The sequence below is a fragment of the Nicotiana tabacum genome, chromosome 17 (assembly GCF_000715075.1).
Source record: "Nicotiana tabacum cultivar K326 chromosome 17, ASM71507v2, whole genome shotgun sequence".
NCBI classification, from domain to species: Eukaryota; Viridiplantae; Streptophyta; class Magnoliopsida; order Solanales; family Solanaceae; genus Nicotiana; species Nicotiana tabacum.
In genome coordinates this window covers 119,074,638-119,092,896 of record NC_134096.1, presented here as the reverse complement: position 1 = coordinate 119,092,896, position 18,259 = coordinate 119,074,638, and the positions used below count along the sequence as shown (strand labels likewise).

At 39.7% G+C, this 18,259-nt stretch overlaps 1 protein-coding gene across 1 annotated transcript; it reads right to left on the bottom strand.

The window, feature by feature from the left end:
• Window positions 1-518: 518 nt before the first annotated feature.
• On the bottom strand, window positions 519-1,855 carry LOC142172073 (uncharacterized). The gene is made up of 3 exons (XM_075235839.1): window positions 1,708-1,855; window positions 1,378-1,557; window positions 519-1,294 (listed from the first exon to the last, which is right to left on the bottom strand). The coding sequence occupies exons 1-3, from the start codon at window positions 1,853-1,855 to the stop codon at window positions 519-521; spliced, it is 1,104 nt and encodes a 367-aa protein (XP_075091940.1).
• Between the last annotated feature and the right edge of the window lie 16,404 nt (window positions 1,856-18,259).

The following is an 18,259-nucleotide window of genomic DNA, read 5'->3' as shown; positions in this document are numbered from 1 at the left end:
TCATATTTCTTATACGTATTTATATATATATATATATATATATATATATATATATATAGAGAGAGAGAGAGAGAGAGAGAGAGAGAGAGAGAGAGAGAGAGAGAGAGAGAGAGAGAGAGAGTTTCGCCAAAACTTGCGGGTGGCGTACCACCCCGAACCGTATACATAGATCCGCCCCAGCCTAAATCCAATAGCCACCTTCCATAAAGGGTACTATGTAATGTAGGCCTCCAACATAGCTAGCTATAAAAGAATTTTCTGAATCAATCTCCTATAACAATGTGCTTTCTTGGACATCCTAATTTGTTCTATTCTATCTATAAACTTCTTCTTAATCTTTACTACTATCATGTCTATATTAATAGTGTGTCCCTAAACAGTTTTCAGTTCCTAACTTTCCAAGTATGGTATATTCCTGCACTCCATATAGCTGCTACTATCTCTTTTTTGAATTGCTGCCAGTGTCGATTCTTTATTCTATCAAAAGTCTGCTTCACATCACCTTCAGGGATTTGGATTCATGTCCAGCATGCTAATTCTGCTTTAAGTTTTCTTATCCAGATACAGTCTGTAAAGAGATGTCGAGATGATTCCTCCAACATTTGATCACATAGACAGCATTGATCATGTTCAACATAAATCTGTAATCTCTTCAATCTTTCTTTCGTTAATAATCTGTCCTGCACAGCTAACCAGGTTATAAACCTGTGTTTTGATTGTGAAATGGAGCTCCATATTAGTTCAGCGTTCCTCATTCCGCTTAGTGGCCCTAACAACTTATTATAACTTCTAGATATGGAGTAAGCCCCTTGAGGATCTAGGATGTAGCTCCCTTGTTGGTACCAATCTTGCATCACCATTTTTAAGGTGGTGATCTTCTTCCAATACCAACTGCAATCATTGGGAGGTTGGTGATTCCAAATATCAGTATTATTCCTCATATAAATCCCATGCTCCCATTTCACCCACAATGAATCTCTTTTATTTGCTAGTTGCCAGAATAATTTCCCGGCATAAGCAATATTCCACAGCCTACTCCCTTTGATATTCAACCTACCAAACTTCTTTGGACAACATATTTTTTTCCAAGCTACATGTGATATTTTCCTCTTACCTTCAGTATTGTCCCACAAGTACTCCCTATATTTCTTGTCTACCTCCTTTAGCACACTTTGTGGAAGTATGAAAGTTTCTCCCCAAAAGCTGTGCAGAGAGAATAGGACTGATGTAACTACCTGTAGCCTCCCAGCTAGGACAATTGCTTGGAGTAAACTATACTGATTCTGCTTGTTATCTTCTCAATAAGTTGGTGACATTCCATCTTGTTCCACTTCCTTGATGATAGAGGTAAGCCCAAATATCTTATAGAAAATGCACCTAACATGAATCCAGTTTGTTGCACTAGATCTTCCTTCATTTGATCATCCACTCCAGCTAGAAAAATACTGGACTTATCCAAATTTGCCATCAACCCTGTAACCTTACTAAAATGAGATAAGTCTTCCATTACTTTTGCTACTGGTGCAAGAGCTCCTTTACAAAAGATCATGAGGTCGTCTGTAAATATCAGGTGTGTCAGCTTTATTTGTTTGCACATGGGATGGAATTTGAAGTCTGACAATTCACTCAATTATTTCAGTGTTCTAGAGAGGTACTCCATGGCTAGTACAAATAACAAGGGGGACATTGGATCCCCCTGTCTTAGACCTCTCTTTCCGTCAAAGAATCCATAACCTTCACCATTAACTCTTATTGTATACTTAGGAGATGTAACACAAATCATAATCAGACTTATGAACTTGGCAGGAAACTTATACCCTTTGAGTGCTTCTTCAACAAAATCCCAACTAACCATATCATAAGCTTTCCTTAGGTAAATTTTCATCAAACATCTAGGTTATGTCTGTTTATTATAGTTCCTCAACAAATCATGACATATAAGCACATTATGAACCATATATCTCCCTTGCACAAATGCTCATTGATTCTCTGCCACAATTGCATTGACATCAACCTTCAGCCTACTACAGAGTAATTTGGATTACATTTGTACAGAATATTACAATAGGTAATGGGTCTGTACTGGCTGGCACTTTCAGGAACCTTTACCTTTGGGATCAGTGCAATATTGGTAGTGTTGATTTGCCTCAACAGCCTTCCATTGTTGAGGAATGTCAATACTGCCTCTATGATGTCCTTCCCTATAATGTTCCATGTTGATTTGAAAAAGCCATTTCCATAGCCATCTGGCCCCGGGCTTTTATTGCTATCAATTTTGAACATAGCTTGATTCACTTCCATTTCAAAGTAAGGCTTAATTAGATCAATTTGTTGTTCCACTGATAATGTTGGCCCATTGTTGAGAATGCCAATGGAAGTTTTCAATCTATCAGACTGCTTCCCTCCTAATAGATCATTATAATACTCCACAAATATATTAACAATAGCTTCTTGTTCAGTCTGCCAGTTTTCATATTGATCCTTCATCTGAGTGATTGCCTACTGCAGCTTCCTATGTTTTATAACTGAGAAAAAATATTTAGTGTTATCATCTCCAAGCTTTATCCAAGTAGCTTTACTTTTTTGTTGCAAGAACATCTCTGCTAAGTATGAAGATTGCTTAAACTTTTAGAATTTAATCTCCTCATCCTCCTGGAGTTGTGCATTTAAAGGATCAAGTTGCAATAGAGTCTGAGCTTTCTTCAGTAATACTTTATCATCATCTGCTTCCTTCACTATTGTCACGACCCAAACCGATGGGCCGCAACGGAAACCCGGTACCTTACTCAATCGAGTACCAACGTAACGTATCTTTCTTATTACATCATCATATACGCGTGACTTACGGGCCTAATAGGCTAACATGATCATTTATAAACTCAAAATATAGGCCGACAAGGCCATACAAGTATTTGTATACATGACATCTGTCTACAAGCCTCTAAGAGTACATAAGTATCATAAAGGTCGGGACTGAGCCCCGTCTTACCAATCCATACATGTCCTAATTATACTGACCAAATAAGCAACTCTGGAGCAAATGGAGCGCACCAACATCTTCCGCTGAGCTGATAGCCTACTTGGAGGACTCTCGACCTGTCTATCAGGACCTGCGGGCATGAAACGCAACTTCCCCGGGCAAAAGGGACATCAGTACAAATAATGTACCGAGTATGTAAGGAATAAAAATCAGTAAATAATAGACATGAGAGAAACATGGAGTAAAAGACTCGACATGTAAGTCTGAATAACTCTGTAAATCATGAAATACATGCGTATGAATGTCATGTCGTGCATAGGTACATGTATTCATAACATCATCAAGCCTCTGAGGGCATCCCATCATATCATCTCGGCCACTGTGGGAAAAATCATCAACGTATACCAGCTGATCAGGTGGTGGTGCATATATAACGTCGTAACCTTTTCCCATATCTCATATACATATAATATACATATATACGCGTACATAACGCCATCTGGTCATGGGTAAATGTACATGTATAAATGCATGAAATGCATAAGAAATACGTTAATAAGATTTCTCGGAATGCCATAAAATCAATATGCCTTTCGGATAAACTTTACCAAATATGTATTTTCTGAGACCCATGAATAGACGATAGAACAATGAGACATATGAGAATTCAAGAACATATGCATCTCTAATACTTCTATGAATAGAGTCATTTATGGGAATTCTGCATTTGCTCGTTTCGTTTGTGTTGTATAGATCATGCCAAAAGAAATAAGGGATAGCCTTAACATACCTGAGTCGATTCACTTGACAATCCCTCTAACACACATTAATTGTGATGAAACACGTAATGGCGAGATTGAAATAGGGAACAATCCGTATGAAATGCTCAAAGCAATAACGTTGCTATTGCAAAATCATCTTTGTCGAAACCCTTTCTCAAGAGCTTTAGAATCAATATTGTGTAATGGAAAACTTGCTGTTTTTTAAGAGTTTAGGAATAATGTTACATGAAAATGGAATGCTTGGTTGAGCTCTCTTAGAAAGAACGTTATTGTGTTCTTTTCTTAAGAGATTTGAAGATAATGTTGAATTTGGAAATTTATCCTTAATTATTAGGTGGACCCCACATGTCTAGCTTAGTGTCACTTAAGTTCTTCAAGTGTCACCTTTCATTCCTAATATAGGAGTCACAACTCTTGGAATGGGGGCTGCCACATTTTTGGCTTGGTCTTTATCCAAAGACTTTAGATAATCAACCACTAATTAATAATTAACTTGTTAATTCCTCCATTAATCAATAATTAACCAATTATTCACATAATTAAGAATTATCTCAAATTATTTAAAATACTACTCACTTTTTAACACACCTTACTATTATGGTCATGTGGTATCTTTTATGGCACTAGTCCATAAATACCGGATATTATAGCTCGGACCGTATTTTATCCCAAAATATTAAACTTCGACAAAATTTATTTTCTTTGATTCGTTTACCCTCTAACCTTCACGAATTTACTTATCACTTGTTTGAAATAGCATAATACTTATAACCTCAAAAATAATCTCATTTCCGAGCTTATATCAATTTACTCATGGCGTACTTTTATGTACGAAAATATGGGGTGTAACAACTATGCTACTGAATTGTTGCTTATTCAACTCTTTCAACTTCCTTTTCAACTGTTTCAATTTCTGCACTACTTGATACATTCTGCAACCATCAATTTGTGCATCCCATACTTCCTTAACCTTAGAAAGAAATAAGGGGTGTTATGACCAAATATTGCTATAATTGAATGCTCTCCTCCTTCTGAAGTTGCTCTTATTTAACATCACTTTAGCTGGGCAATGATCACTGATGCCTTCAGGTAGGAAGGTTGCTCTATATGCACGCATAGTGTTTAGCCAGACTTCATTAATGAACATCCAATCTATTTTTGAGAATATTATATGATCACCACTTCTATAATTCCAAGCATATTTTTATCCTTGTTGAGGAAGCTCAATTAGACCACATGTGTCCATGCAATGATGAAAATTCACAACTTCTGCCCAAGTTACTGGATCCCCCTTCTGAAGTTGCTCTTATTTAACATCACTTTAACTGGGCAATGATCACTAATGCCTTCAGGTAGGAAGGTTGCTCTACATGCAGGCATAGTGTTTAGCCAGACTTCATTAATGAACATCCAATCTATTTTTGAGAATATTCTATGATCACCACTTCTATAATTCCAAGTATATTTTTATCCTTGTTGAGGAAGCTCAATTAGACCACATGTGTCCATGCAATGCTGAAAATTCACAACTTCTGCCCAAGTTACTGGATCCCCCCCCCTCCCCCCAATTCTATCTTCAACATTCAGAATAGAATTGAAATCTCCTAATATTAACCAAGGTTGCTGACATGTTGAGCTTTGTTGCTCTAGTTCCTCCCATAGCTCCTTCCTCTTCTCTCTAGTATTATGTGCATACGCTACTGATAACATAAACCTCAATTGCATAGGAATGTATGTTACCTCACATGTAACTACTTGAGATGTGCTCATTTTAAGCTGAATATCATAGTAGTCTGGCCTCCAACTTATCCAGATTCTGCCATTGTAATGGTCTCCCAAGTTATTTATGTTATTCCATCCACTGAACATACTGCTAGCTATTTTCTCAAACTTGTTACTTTTTATTTTTATCTCCAACATTCCTACTAGATTAACTTTTTCTACATTGCAAAGGGACTTGACCTCCATTTGCTTATTTGGGGCATTGAGCCCCCTAACATTCAGCATAGCATATTAACCATTCCCTGATTGAGGATTGGGTTGGCCTCCCATATTATCTCCAATATTAGTTGTAACACTACAATCTAGTTTGGTCCTGTGGAGAACCTGAAAGGTGTTATTACTTGTCACTTGTTGCGTCTGCTTATTTTGGATCCTTCCCGCATGCCCTCTTGATCGTGTTATCCATACATAGTTTGCATGTTCTTGTATTTTCTCTTTCAGGGGGAGTTCCTTTTATCCTTCACCACGTTTTTGAAACAGTTGCTTCTCCTTTGGATCTTCAGAGTTTGGTTTGTCAGTCCTTATTCCGTCTTGTGCTGTCTTTTCTTTTGGCTCATCTATTTTTGGCCCCTTCTTCTTTCTGCATTCTGCTTCAGAATGACCATATTTGTTACAAAATTTACATAAAGTTGGCTTCCAGTCATAGATCACCTTTTGCTCTACCACTGATCCCTTTTCATTTCTAAACAGAATACAATCTGGTAATACTGTATCCATTCCCACCTCTACCAGTAATCGAGCAAAATTGAGCCCTATCTTCTTCTCTGTATTTTAGTCTACCATCAATGGCTTCACCTATCTTACTTAGGCCTTTTGGACTCCAATACTTGAAATTCAGTCCGAGCAACTTTATCCAAATCGGCACAGTGTATAATTCTTCTCTCGTAAACTCCATATTTGGGTACCAAGCTTTAACAATGAATGGCTTATTGTCAAAGTGATAGATTCCTCCCTGAATTGCTTCATTTTTTCCCAATTCTGTATCAAACCTCACTAGTACAATCCCATTTTTTTAGCATTGAAATTTTATTGATCCCATGTTTAGCCCAGATCCTCTGTATATACCCATTAAGTATTGGAAATGGGGGATGAGCTCCCAACACATAGCATACCACAGAATTCTTCCAATATTCAATTTCAGAAGCAATATTTTCTAATTCAATATCTACAATTTACGACTCACCTTGCACTTTAGGAGCTACATACTCAAGTTTGAATCCAGCATTCGATAGTTTTGAGATATCAAAATTCTCCCAAATTAAGCTCTGTTTGGTTGGTTGCTCAAGCTCCTCCTCCACCTGATCCGCCCAGAACTTATTCTCGCTACTCAAAGGACTTTGCTGCTTGTTACCTGACTGTACTATCTCATTCCATTATTGAATTGCTTTCAATTTGCTTGCCTTTTCTGATTCTCCTTTCGAAAATATTGTTACATTACTTTCCTGTTCACTTAGGGTTTCTGTCAATTGGCTGCTTTGAGCTCGTTGTCCTCGATTTTGATTGTACTTAGCCGTTGTTTCCTTCGCCATTAGAGCCTTCTGATATGGAACACGTGCCCTCTTCCCCATGGCCAGCGCACGTTAGTTAAAGTGCACCGAGAGAAAAACGAGACATCGTCAGAAAATTTCTTCTGTGCTTCAACCTAATTTTGTTACTCCCCATTTTTTAGTAAGTAACTTTTATAAAATCCCCTTAAAAGATAAATGACAAGTAATCCATGATAGGTGGAAACAACTACCTGCGAAACAAGACATGCGACAAAAGGTTAAAACAAATTACACTAATTGTGTAAATAAATAATGCACTTAGTGAATATATAAGTTGGTATTGTAGGCATGTAAAATTCATTGAATTCAAATTCAATAAAAATTTTAGATTATATTTTAAATATACTAGTCCAAATAAATTATGGGCTAATATTATTTGAATAATTATTTAAGTCCAATAAATATTGACCGGGCTAGCCCATTTAATTTGGCTGCAAGTGATGAGCCCACTAGACCCAAGATGTCATCTTCCTAGATGCCCAGTTTGGTGCCACATGTCAAATGGTGTAGCACGCCAAGTCAAACGGAAGAGCCAATAGGATCATGCTACATGTCAAAATGACAAGGCATGCAAAGTCAAATTAAATTGTCAATCAAAATGTGCTACATGTGCAAGTGACATGTTCTCGCCAATCAAGTACAGCCTCATCACGCTTCAATATAATTTGTTGGAGAGAGTTTATTCTAATCACAACCCTTCCCTTCCACAACTATAAATAGGGGCGTTCATAACTCATAAAGGACACCAAAAGTTATAATAAGAAGCAAGAGAGAGCTCGACGTAAATATTTCTACAAATTTCAAGCTTCAAATAAGCACGTTCAAGTTCAAGAAATCAAGTTCAAGCTCAAGAACAAAGAACGAATTACGAGTTCAAATCAAAGTTCGTTCTAGTTGAATTCAAGATCATCGTTCGTGGCAACAAATATAGATTCAAAATCAAGATCAAAGGCCCTTGAATAATGAGTTCAAATCAAAGTTCGTGCTAGGTGAATTCAAGATCATCATTCATGGCAACAAATATAGATTCAAGATCAAGGCCCTTGAATTTATTTATTGCTGGAAAGAATCGGAGGAATCATAGAGATTGTAACACTCAAATTATTTAAAATAAAATACTACGATTATTGTAATGTCTCGATTATTTTCTTGACGCCATTTGTTGTCTACTTTTCATTTTTTAATTTATTTTGGCAACAAACAGGGAACAAGTTACTCGCTCAATGTAAAGCAAGACCTTAGATTAGACTACTTTAGATGAGCACTCGAAGCTTCACGTATATTGTAACGACCCGGCCGATCGTTTTGAGTATTACAGCCCTGTTCCCCCATTGACTGCTCAATTTATGCTTTGCAGTCATTTTAAGACTTACCGGGTTAGTTGGTTTGGGTCCGGGGATAATTTGGAGTTAAATGAGACACTTAGTTTCATAATTGAAAATTTTAAGTTAGAAAAGTTGACCGGATGTTGATCTATGTGTAAATGACCTCGGATTCAAATTCTGATGATTCCAGTAGCTCCGTATGATGATTTTATACTTAGGAGCGTGTCCAGAAAATTATTTAGAGGTCCGTAGTGGAATTAGGCTTGAAATGGCGAAAGTTGAATTTTGGAAAGTTTGACCGGGGGGGCTGACTTTTTGATTTCGGGGTCGGAATCGGATTATGGAAGTTTGAATAGTTCCGTAATGTGAAATGTGACTTGTGTGCAAAATTTGAGGTCATTCGGACGTGGTTTGGTAGGTTTCAACGTCTTTTGCGGAATTTGGAAGTTTAGAAGTTCTTAGGCTTGAATCCGAGGTTAATTTGGTGTTTGATATTGTTTTGAGTGATTCGAAGGCTCGACTAAGTTTGTATGTTGATATATAACTTGTTGGTATGTTAACGGATTGTTTGAAGTTGGAAAGATGCAGTTGAAGCTGCTGCTACTCGTATTTCCGAACCTGCAGAATGGGAACCGCAGGTGCGAGCCCGCAGATGCGGGTATTTGGGCGCAGAAGCGAAAGAGAAAAGGTTGGGTAGAGTGCGCATGTGCGAAGGATTTGCCGCACCTGCGATGACCGCAGAAGCGTGGAATCGAGCGCAGGTGCGTGTTGTGTCCGCAGGCGCGATGATAATTTCGCACCTGCGATGATCGCAGATGCGGTTCCTTGGTCGCAGAAGCGGGGACTGCATTTAAGTGATTCTCCGCAAAAGCGGAGCTTGGTCCGCCGATGCGAAAATGCAGCCGCAAGTGCGAAAAGTCTGGACAAAACAAATAAAAATAGGACTTCGAGGTTTTTCACCATTTTTAACATTTTGGACTCGGGCTTAGGCGATTTCGAAGAGGATTTTTGAGGGAAATTCTAAGGTAAGCTTCTTGTGCTTGATTTAGATCATAAATCTTGTTTCCCCATTGATTTTTCCCACCTAGAGTGTGTGGGTTGAGGTGAAATTGGGAAATTAGGGCTTGAGAATTTGAGAGTGGATTTTGGGGATTTGGAGGGGCAAATGATGTCGGATTTTGATGAATTTGATACGGCTAGACTCGTGAGTGAATGGGCTTTCGGATTTTGTGATTTTTGTCAGATTTCGAGACGTGGGCCCGGGGGCCGGGTTTGAGCCGATTTCGGATTTTGGGCTAGATTTCAGTAGTTTCTTGTGGAATTGATCATTTTAGCCAATATTGATTATCTCGTACTCTTTATGACTAGATTCGGGATATTTGGAGTCCGGTTCGAGAGGAAAGAGCATTCCGGATTAGGAGTTCTACGCCGTTGAGGTAAGTAACAGTTTTAAATCTGGTCATAAGGGTATGAAACCCCGGATTTTTATATCATGTGATTACTTTGGAGGTGACGTACATGCTAGGTGACGGGAGTGTGGGCGTGCACCGAGGGGATTGTGACTTGGTCCGTCTCGTGAAACTGTAAAGTTAAATAACTTGTTGTTAGCTATATGCTCTCTATGTGTTGTGGAAATTTGACTATAAGTCATGTTAGAAACCATGTTTAGGCTATATGTTGGTATGGTTGAGACCCACAGAGGTCGTGTACATGTTGAACTATCTGCTTAATTGTTGTTTTGAACGCAATCACAGTTTACTTGATTATTTTATCCCAGTCTCTATTGTTCATTGTTGATGTATCATATCATTGTTGTTTGGGCTGATTTCATGATTGTTGAGAGTCCGAGAGACTGGAGAGATTTATGACTAAGCGAGACCGAGGGCCTGATTGTGAGATATTGATACTATAGCACGTGAATTGTCCGTGTAACACGTGAGTTGTCCATGCGGATCCTTATATTATACTATAACACGTGAGTTGTCCGTGCGGATCCAGATATTTATACTATGGCACGTGACTTGTCAGTGCGGCACGTGAGTTGTCCGTGCAGATTATAGCGCTTGGGCTGTAGGAGCCCCTACGGAGTCTGAACACCCACAGTGAGTGTGGGTACCCATTGAGTGTGAGTGCTGTGGGCGGAGAGCCGAGTGGTTGAGCTGTTGTGACGAATTGAGTGATTGTTACCCTGAGAGGTTGTACTTGCTTTTCATTTGTTGTTGCACTTAGTTGTTATTTGTCATTGTTGTGAAATTCTCTGAAAGATTTTATATCCGGATTACATGAACTTGAACTGTATAAAATTGATTTGACTTAAACTGCTGCATTTGAAAGCATGTCTATTCTTTGCTGGAATTACTGAAAGTGAACTATAACTGTGTAGCTCGTCACTATCTTTAATTCCTTATTTATTATTGTTACTTACTGAGTTGGTTGTACTCATACTACACCCTGCACTTTGTATGCAGATCCAGATGTTCCCGGTCATAGCGGATGTTAATTCTCTCGCACAGTCGACTTTTCCGGAGATTCAGAGGTAGCTGCCGTGTTTCGCAGACCTTGCCTCTCCTTCCCTATCTCCTTATGTACTGCATTTGGTCTCAGACTATTATGGACTGTATTTTCCAGACTTGTATTCATATTAGATGCTCATGTACTTAGTGACACCGTATTTTGGGAGTGTTTATATATGTATTTGTGAGTATTTCTTCCGCTAAATTTAGATATTATGTTTTCAAACTTAAAAGATATGGTGGTTTATTGAGATTGTCGGCTGGCCTAGTATTGAGATAGGTGCCATCACAATGGGTGAGATTTTGGGTCGTGACAAGTTGGTATCAGAGCTTTATATTACATAGGTCTCATGAGTCATAAGCAGGTTTAGTAGAGTCTTGCGGATCAGTACGGAGACGTCTGCCAAACCCTTAGTAAAATTTCACTTTATTATATTCTATCGTGCGGAATCGATTCAGCTTGAAACATAACTTTTTGAATTCCTCCCACGCATTCGTATGCGCATATGAGCGCTCGGTATCAGTTGTGCATCGCCGACTTGTGATTCCATGAACGATGTTTGAGATGTGTATTCCGTGTTTTGGTGATGGACCAGCCTAGAGGACTTAGGCCAGGTTTAGACCACAGCTTAGGCTCGGTAGCTTCAGTTATAACCTGTATATTTGGACTCATATGTCCGATAATGTCCCTACGAGTGGAATTTGTGGCTTGATGAACGGTGGAATGGCTTTCTGAGGAGTATGATGTAACTGCGTGATATGTTAAGACGATTTGAATGCGATGAGAAGTGTTTCCTTGAAATGTAAAGGAAGACCATTGAGTGCTTGATTTTTCGTTTTGATGCGACGTACGATCTCGAGTGTGAATGTTTTGAAGGATCTTTCACGTTGTTAAATTTTGGGACAAATTAAATTCTCATGTCTTGTCAATGAGTTTGGACTCAAGAAGAGTAAATGATTTTGTAGTAATTATGGTTGCGAATGGGTATTTTTAATGTTGATGGCTCGAGAAAGATGATCTTCGAAGAGGCTTAGAGTCAGTAACATTTTATTGGTTCAGGTGCGACAGAGATGCATTTCGATTTGATGCAACAGTTAGGCAACAAAGTGTGAGGGAAGACATGACGGGAAGTGTTTCGCGGTGGCTGAAGTACTAGCAGGTCAAATAGGAGAAGTAGAGGTTGAGAAGTTGCTTAAAGGAGATGGTTTAACCGAAGTAAGAGTGGCGGATTAGCTAATGGATTCTGTGGTAAGGTAGCCACGAGTCTTGAGAAAGTGTAGAACGATTTGGAACCGTGATAGAATGTGATTTGGCCTATAGACTTTATTTGGAGTGATGGTTACTGTACGGAGAAAGATTGAATATGGCAGAAAGGGGTTTGTTTGAAATGAAGAGGGATGTGAAGATCTGATTATCGTTTCAGGCGCAATATGACTTGAGTTTGGAAGGTATTGTTGAACTTTCAGTTGATGTCAATAAGGAAAGTGTAGACTTATACAAATGGTGGACGAGCATGAGCTCAGGAGAATTTACTGACTACATGGTCATTGAACCCAGTGCAACATCGTTGGAAGATGTCGGTAAGGAATTCCATATGAGGGTTATCTCTTATGAGCAGTTAGCGGTGGCGTGATGTTGATGGAGCTTCTGCGAGGAATATTACTTGCTACTCGGTAAGGGGCCGAGTGTGTGACTGTGGTTGGTGATTCAGAACGTTCATGAAAAGCTTAACAAAAGACTTCAAGAAGTCTGGCGGGTTAACGGTGCGAGATCATGGTAATTGAGAAGGAGAAATCCTTATGGGTTTTAAGTTTATATAATTGCAGCTTAAAGCTAAGTGGGGGAGCCTGCTATTGACAATTTGATTTCATGGTTATGTGTTAAATTTTAGTTTTGGTACGAGGCATACTTGTGGATTAGTTATGACTTGCAGAGGTTGAGATCGAGGATGACTCGAGTAAAGAAATTCCTGAATACAGGTTATATTGAACTTTATGAGTATATGAAAATCATGGGATGATCGAGTTGTTATTGTTGGATGTAGTACGCACGAAGTATGAATTTGATTGGTAACGTTAAGGCAGGGTTACTTCTTTAAGTGTGGTCAAGCTAAGGGAGCACGTGTCTTTCAGCCCGTTCGGGCGGTGCAATTTAGATTTGAGCAAAGAGGGTGACTCCTGAGAAAATTCTAATGGGTTTGAGAATTATATATAGCAATTGAGAATGTTTCTGGACTTGTGTATGGATAAAATTTGAGATTTGCATTTGAAGGTGTCGGGACTTGCGGTAATTTTGTAGGACTTGGGTTCTACATTTCAGTATAAGAAAGGAAAGAGGAACAATTTTAAAATCGCATAAGGTATTTTCAGAGTGAGTGTTGCGGTTGGGGTATTTATGAAGGTGCTTAAGAAGAATACAACTGCTTAAGGGTCGTAGGGCATTGTAGTTCTATGCTAAGGTTTGTGGGGTGAGTTGTGGCTAAAGATCGTGACGATTTAGCAAGGAGAAGTATCAATCTGAAGATAAATTCGGAAGGAACTCGGAGAAATTGGACAACATGGTAATAGTTATGATCGATTTTTTTGGGTGCTTATGATGTGGGGGGTTTTCTACAGGTGCTTTGTGGCAATATTCTTGGATTTGGCGACCTACGTGGCTGGGTTGAGTTAGAGAGATTCGGTTCTAATAGCTTGGTTGTGTGCAAATAGGTTTCGAAGAGTTCTCAATGGTTTTTACCACAGTTCGAGGAGTATATTTTCGGCCGACATGAGGAATATGCTGTGTATTGGGATTTTCTACGGGAGGAGATCAAATGGAAGGTTTCTGATTGATCGGGTATGTATTCTGCTTGTGACTCGGAGTGATTATGAGATTCTCATACTCTTCACAAGATGGCATGTTAGACGCGGTGTATTGTGTGGGATTGAGATTTGCTTGTGCAAGGTCACAGTTCAGTTTTGAAGGGAGGACATAAATTTGTAGGCAGCATGGACGGTTTCAGATGACTAGGTAAATGATATTACTAATCGGTATGGCCTAATGAGAGTATTCATTTCAGAAGGGGCAATGTGTTTTGATTCATGGATACTTCATTGGTATTGCGACAATCTCCTGGTTGATCGACTGCTGATATTCAAAATTTGCTATATGGCACGGGAGAATTATAGAAGTATTCCTTGTGGGATGATCGTGTATGAGAGATATGTTAGACATTCGGCAGTGGAGTTGGGATCAGATATAGTGATTCATGTGTTCTATGGATTTGGAGACTGGGAGTTCTCAGGAATAGATTGTTTCATGGTTGTGGACTGTGAAGTCTTGGCCGAAACTAGCCAGATGATAGTATGTGTTATGATTCAGTCATTGTTGACTTTCGGAGGATTATTTATCTATTGGTGGGTGACCAGAGTTGACTTGGGGTCCATGGGTAGGCCCAATTAGGATGTGTATTTTATACCGAGTCTGATTGGTTAGCTCCATACTGCTATTGTTGAGTGATGTGTCATTCGGTTGATGTGAACTTATTCGTGGTCTGAAATGATATGTGAGTTACTCTTCTATGCTATGAGAAGTTGTGTTTCATTGGTTATATGCACACATGGTGCGGTTCTATTGGGGGGCTTATGGCAGAATTTGAGCGAGAGGAGTATTTGGGTATTGCATGATCGATTGCGTATTGGTTATGTTCTTTCAGGTTTTGTGTGGCATTTTTGTCATTTGCTTCTCTGTCGATATTGATTTTGAGCAGGGTGGCTCGAGGTAGATAATATGGACCAGCATTTGGATGGGGTCACGCATTGGAGCGAAGTTATGTTAAGGTATGAATCTTGCGTTAGAATCGTGTGATGGTTCTACGGTGTGTGATGAATTTTCATCATTTCTTTGTGGCGGTACTTGTTAATTCAGCGGGGCAGTTCTCTCATTTGAGTCATTTTTCCCATGACTGAATACATTTGAATTGTTGCGTATTGGCGCACAGATGGCACGGTTTGTTGCTCTGAGTTATATTGGTGCGGCATGTCTGTGGGATAGTTGTGTTTAATAATATAAGGTCATTAGACCTAGAGTGGGTACTATCAAGTTTGATTATGGTATATTCGGAAGGATAATATTGAAAGTCGGCTTAGAGAGTGAGTATGGTTCTGGTAGGGGCGAGAGAGCTCCATGACTTGTTGCTCTGATAAGGGGGTCATGAGATTTCTGCATGTTTCTTTCATTATTAGCAGTGTACGAAGGTTTTGGAACAAGGTTTGGTTCGATATGGGGTTTAATACTAATACTTGTTTGGTTTTGGAGTAGTTGCTGTGATCAGGAATGGTGTCACGAGCATGCGAGTTGGGTAATATGCTAGTTGATTATATCCGTGATTATATTTATGGCTCGATACAGCTCGTTCAGACTTATACAGTGTGTATATGTGAGATTCGGGTCTTGAAAAGAATTCTGAATATTAGAAATTTGGCTCCAAGGTTTTTGGGCTAAGGTTAAATTAATGATTTTTCTTGTTATGTTGTGTGGTCAGACCTATATAGAATAGGGTGACGTGATGATCACCCATGGGTACGTGCGTGGTAAGATGGAATAATGATTTGATGGCTTAGAAATAACTCTTGGCACGTTCGAGGACGAACGTATGTTTAAGTGGGGGAGAATGTAACAACTCGGCCGGTCGTTTTGAGTATTACAGCCTCGTTCCCCCATTTACTGCTCAATTTATGATTTACAGTCGTTACTTATCGAGTTAGTTGGTTCGGGTCCGGAGGGAATTCGGAGTGAAATTAGACACTTAGTCTTATAATTGAAAATTTTAAGTTAGAAAAGATGATTGGATGTTGTTCTATGTGTAAACGACTTCGAATTTTGAGGATTTCAGTAGCTCCGTATGGTGATTTTGGACTTAAGAGCGTGTCCAGAAAATTATTTAGCGGTTCGTAGTGGAATTAGGCTTGAAATGGCGAAAGTTGAATTTTGGAAATTTTGACCAGGGGGTTGACTTTTTGATATCGGGATTGGAATCCGATTTTGGAAGTTGGAATAGTTCCGTAATGTGAAATGTGACTTGTGTGCAAAATTTGAGGTCATTCGGACGTGGTTTGGTAGGTTTCGACGTCGTTTGCGGAATTTGGAAGTTTAGAAGTTCTTAGGCTTGAATCCGAGGGTAATTTGGTGTTTGATGTTGTTTTGAGTGATTCAAAGGCTCGACTAAGTTCGTTTGTTGATATATGACTTATTGGTATGTTTGGTTGAGGTCCCGAGGACCTCGAGGTGATTCTGGGTGGTTAACGGATTGTTTGAAGTTGGAAAGATGCAGCTGAAGTTGCTGCTACTAGTATTTCCGCACCTGCGGAATGGGAACCGCAGGTGCGAGCCCACAGAAGCGGGTATTTGGGCGCAGAAGCAAAAGAGAGGAGGTTGGGCAGAGTGTACAAGTACGAAGGATTTGCCGCACCTGCGATGGCCACAGAAGCGTGGAATCGAGCGCAGGTGCGTGTTGTGTCCGCAGGCGCGATGATAATTCTGCACCTGCGATGATCGCAGATGCGGTTCCTTGGTCGCATGAGCGGGGACTACATTTAAGTGATTCTCCGCAGAAGCGGATCTTGGTCCGCAGATGCGGAAATGCAGTCACAAGTGCGAAAAGTCTGGGCAGAACAAATAAAAACGGGACTTCGAGGTTTTTCACCATTTTTAACATTTTGGACTCTGGCTTAGGTGATTTTGAAGAGGATTTCCGAGGGGAATTCTGAGGTAAGCTTCTTGTGCTTGATTTCGATCATAAATCTTGTTTCCCCATTGATTTTTCCCACCTAGATTGTGTGGGTTGAGGTGAAATTGGGAGATTAGGGCTTGAGAATTTGAGAGTGGATTTTGGGAATTTGGAGGGGCAAATGATGTCGGATTTTGATGAATTTGGTATGGCTAGATTCGTGAGTGAATGGGCTTTCGGGTTTTTTGGTTTTTGTCGGATTTTGAGACGTGGGCCCGGGGGCCGGGTTTGAGCCGATTTCGGATTTTGGGCTAGATTTCAGTAGTTTCTTGTGGAATTGATCATTTTAGCCAATATTGATTATCTCGTACTGTTTGTGACTAGATTCGGGGCATTTGGAGGCTGGTTCGAGAGGAAAAAGCATTCCGGATTAGGAGTTCTACGTTGTTGAGGTAAGTAACAGTTTTAAATCTGGTCCTGAGGGTATGAAACCTCGAATTTTTGTATCATGTGATTACTTTGGAGGTGACGCACATGCTAGGTGACGGGCGTGTGGGCGTGCACCGAGGGGATTGTGACTTCCCGTGAAACTGTAAAGTTGAGTAACTTGTTGTTAGTTATATGCTCTCTATGTGTTGTGAAAATTTGACTAAAAGTCAAGTTAGAAACCATGTTTAGGCTATATATTGGTACTGTTGGGACCCACAGAGGTCGTGTACATGTTGAACTATCTACTTAATTGTTGTTTTAAACTCACTCACAGTTTACTTGATTATTTTATCCCAGTCTCTATTGTTCATTGTTGATGCATCATATCATTGTTGTTTGGGCTGATTTCATGATTGTTGAGAGCCCGAGAGACTGAAGAGATTTATGACTAAGCGAGGCCGAGGGCCTGATTGTGAGATATTATACTCTAGCACGTGAGTTGTCCGTGCAGTACATGAGTTGTCCATGCGGATCCTTATATTATACTATAGCACGTGAGTTGTCCGTGCAGCACGTGAGTTGTCCGTGCGGATCCAGATATTTATACTATGGCACGTGAGTTGTCCATGCAGATTATAGCGCTTGGGCTGTAGGAGCCTTTACGGAGTCTGAACACTCCCAGTGAGCGTGGGTACCCATTGAGTGTGAGTGCTGAGGGCGGAGAGCCGAGTAGTTTAGCTGTTGTGACGAATTGAGTGATTGTTGCCCTGAGAGGCTGTACTTGCTTTTCATTTGTTGTTGCACTTAGTTGCTATTTGTCATTATTGTGAAATTCTCTGAAAGATTTTATATCCGGATTACACGAACTTGAACTGTATAAAATTGATTTGACTTAAACTGCTGCATTTGAAAGCATGTCTATTCTTTGCTGGAATTACTGAAAGTGAACTATAACTGTGTAGCTCGTCACTCTCTTCAATTCCTTATTTATTATTGTTACTTACTGAGTTGGTTGTACTCATACACCCTGCACTTCGTGTGCAGATCCAGGTGTTCCCGGTCATAGCGGGTGTTGATTCTCTCGCACAGTCGACTGTTCCGGAGATTCAGAGGTAGCTGCCGTATTTCGCAGACCTTGCCTCTCCTTCCCTATCTCCTTATGTACTGCATTTGGTCTCAGACTATTATGGACC

Coding starts and splice junctions, on each gene's coding strand:
- LOC142172073 (XM_075235839.1), bottom strand. CDS start 1,855: ATGGTTAGTTGGGATTTTGTTGAAGAAGCACTCAAAGGGTATAAGTTT. Junction 1,558..1,707: donor ATTCTTTGACGGAAAGAGAG/GTCTAAGACAGG, acceptor TGATATTTACAG/ACGACCTCATGATCTTTTGT. Junction 1,295..1,377: donor ACAAACTGGATTCATGTTAG/GTGCATTTTCTA, acceptor CTTATTGAGAAG/ATAACAAGCAGAATCAGTAT.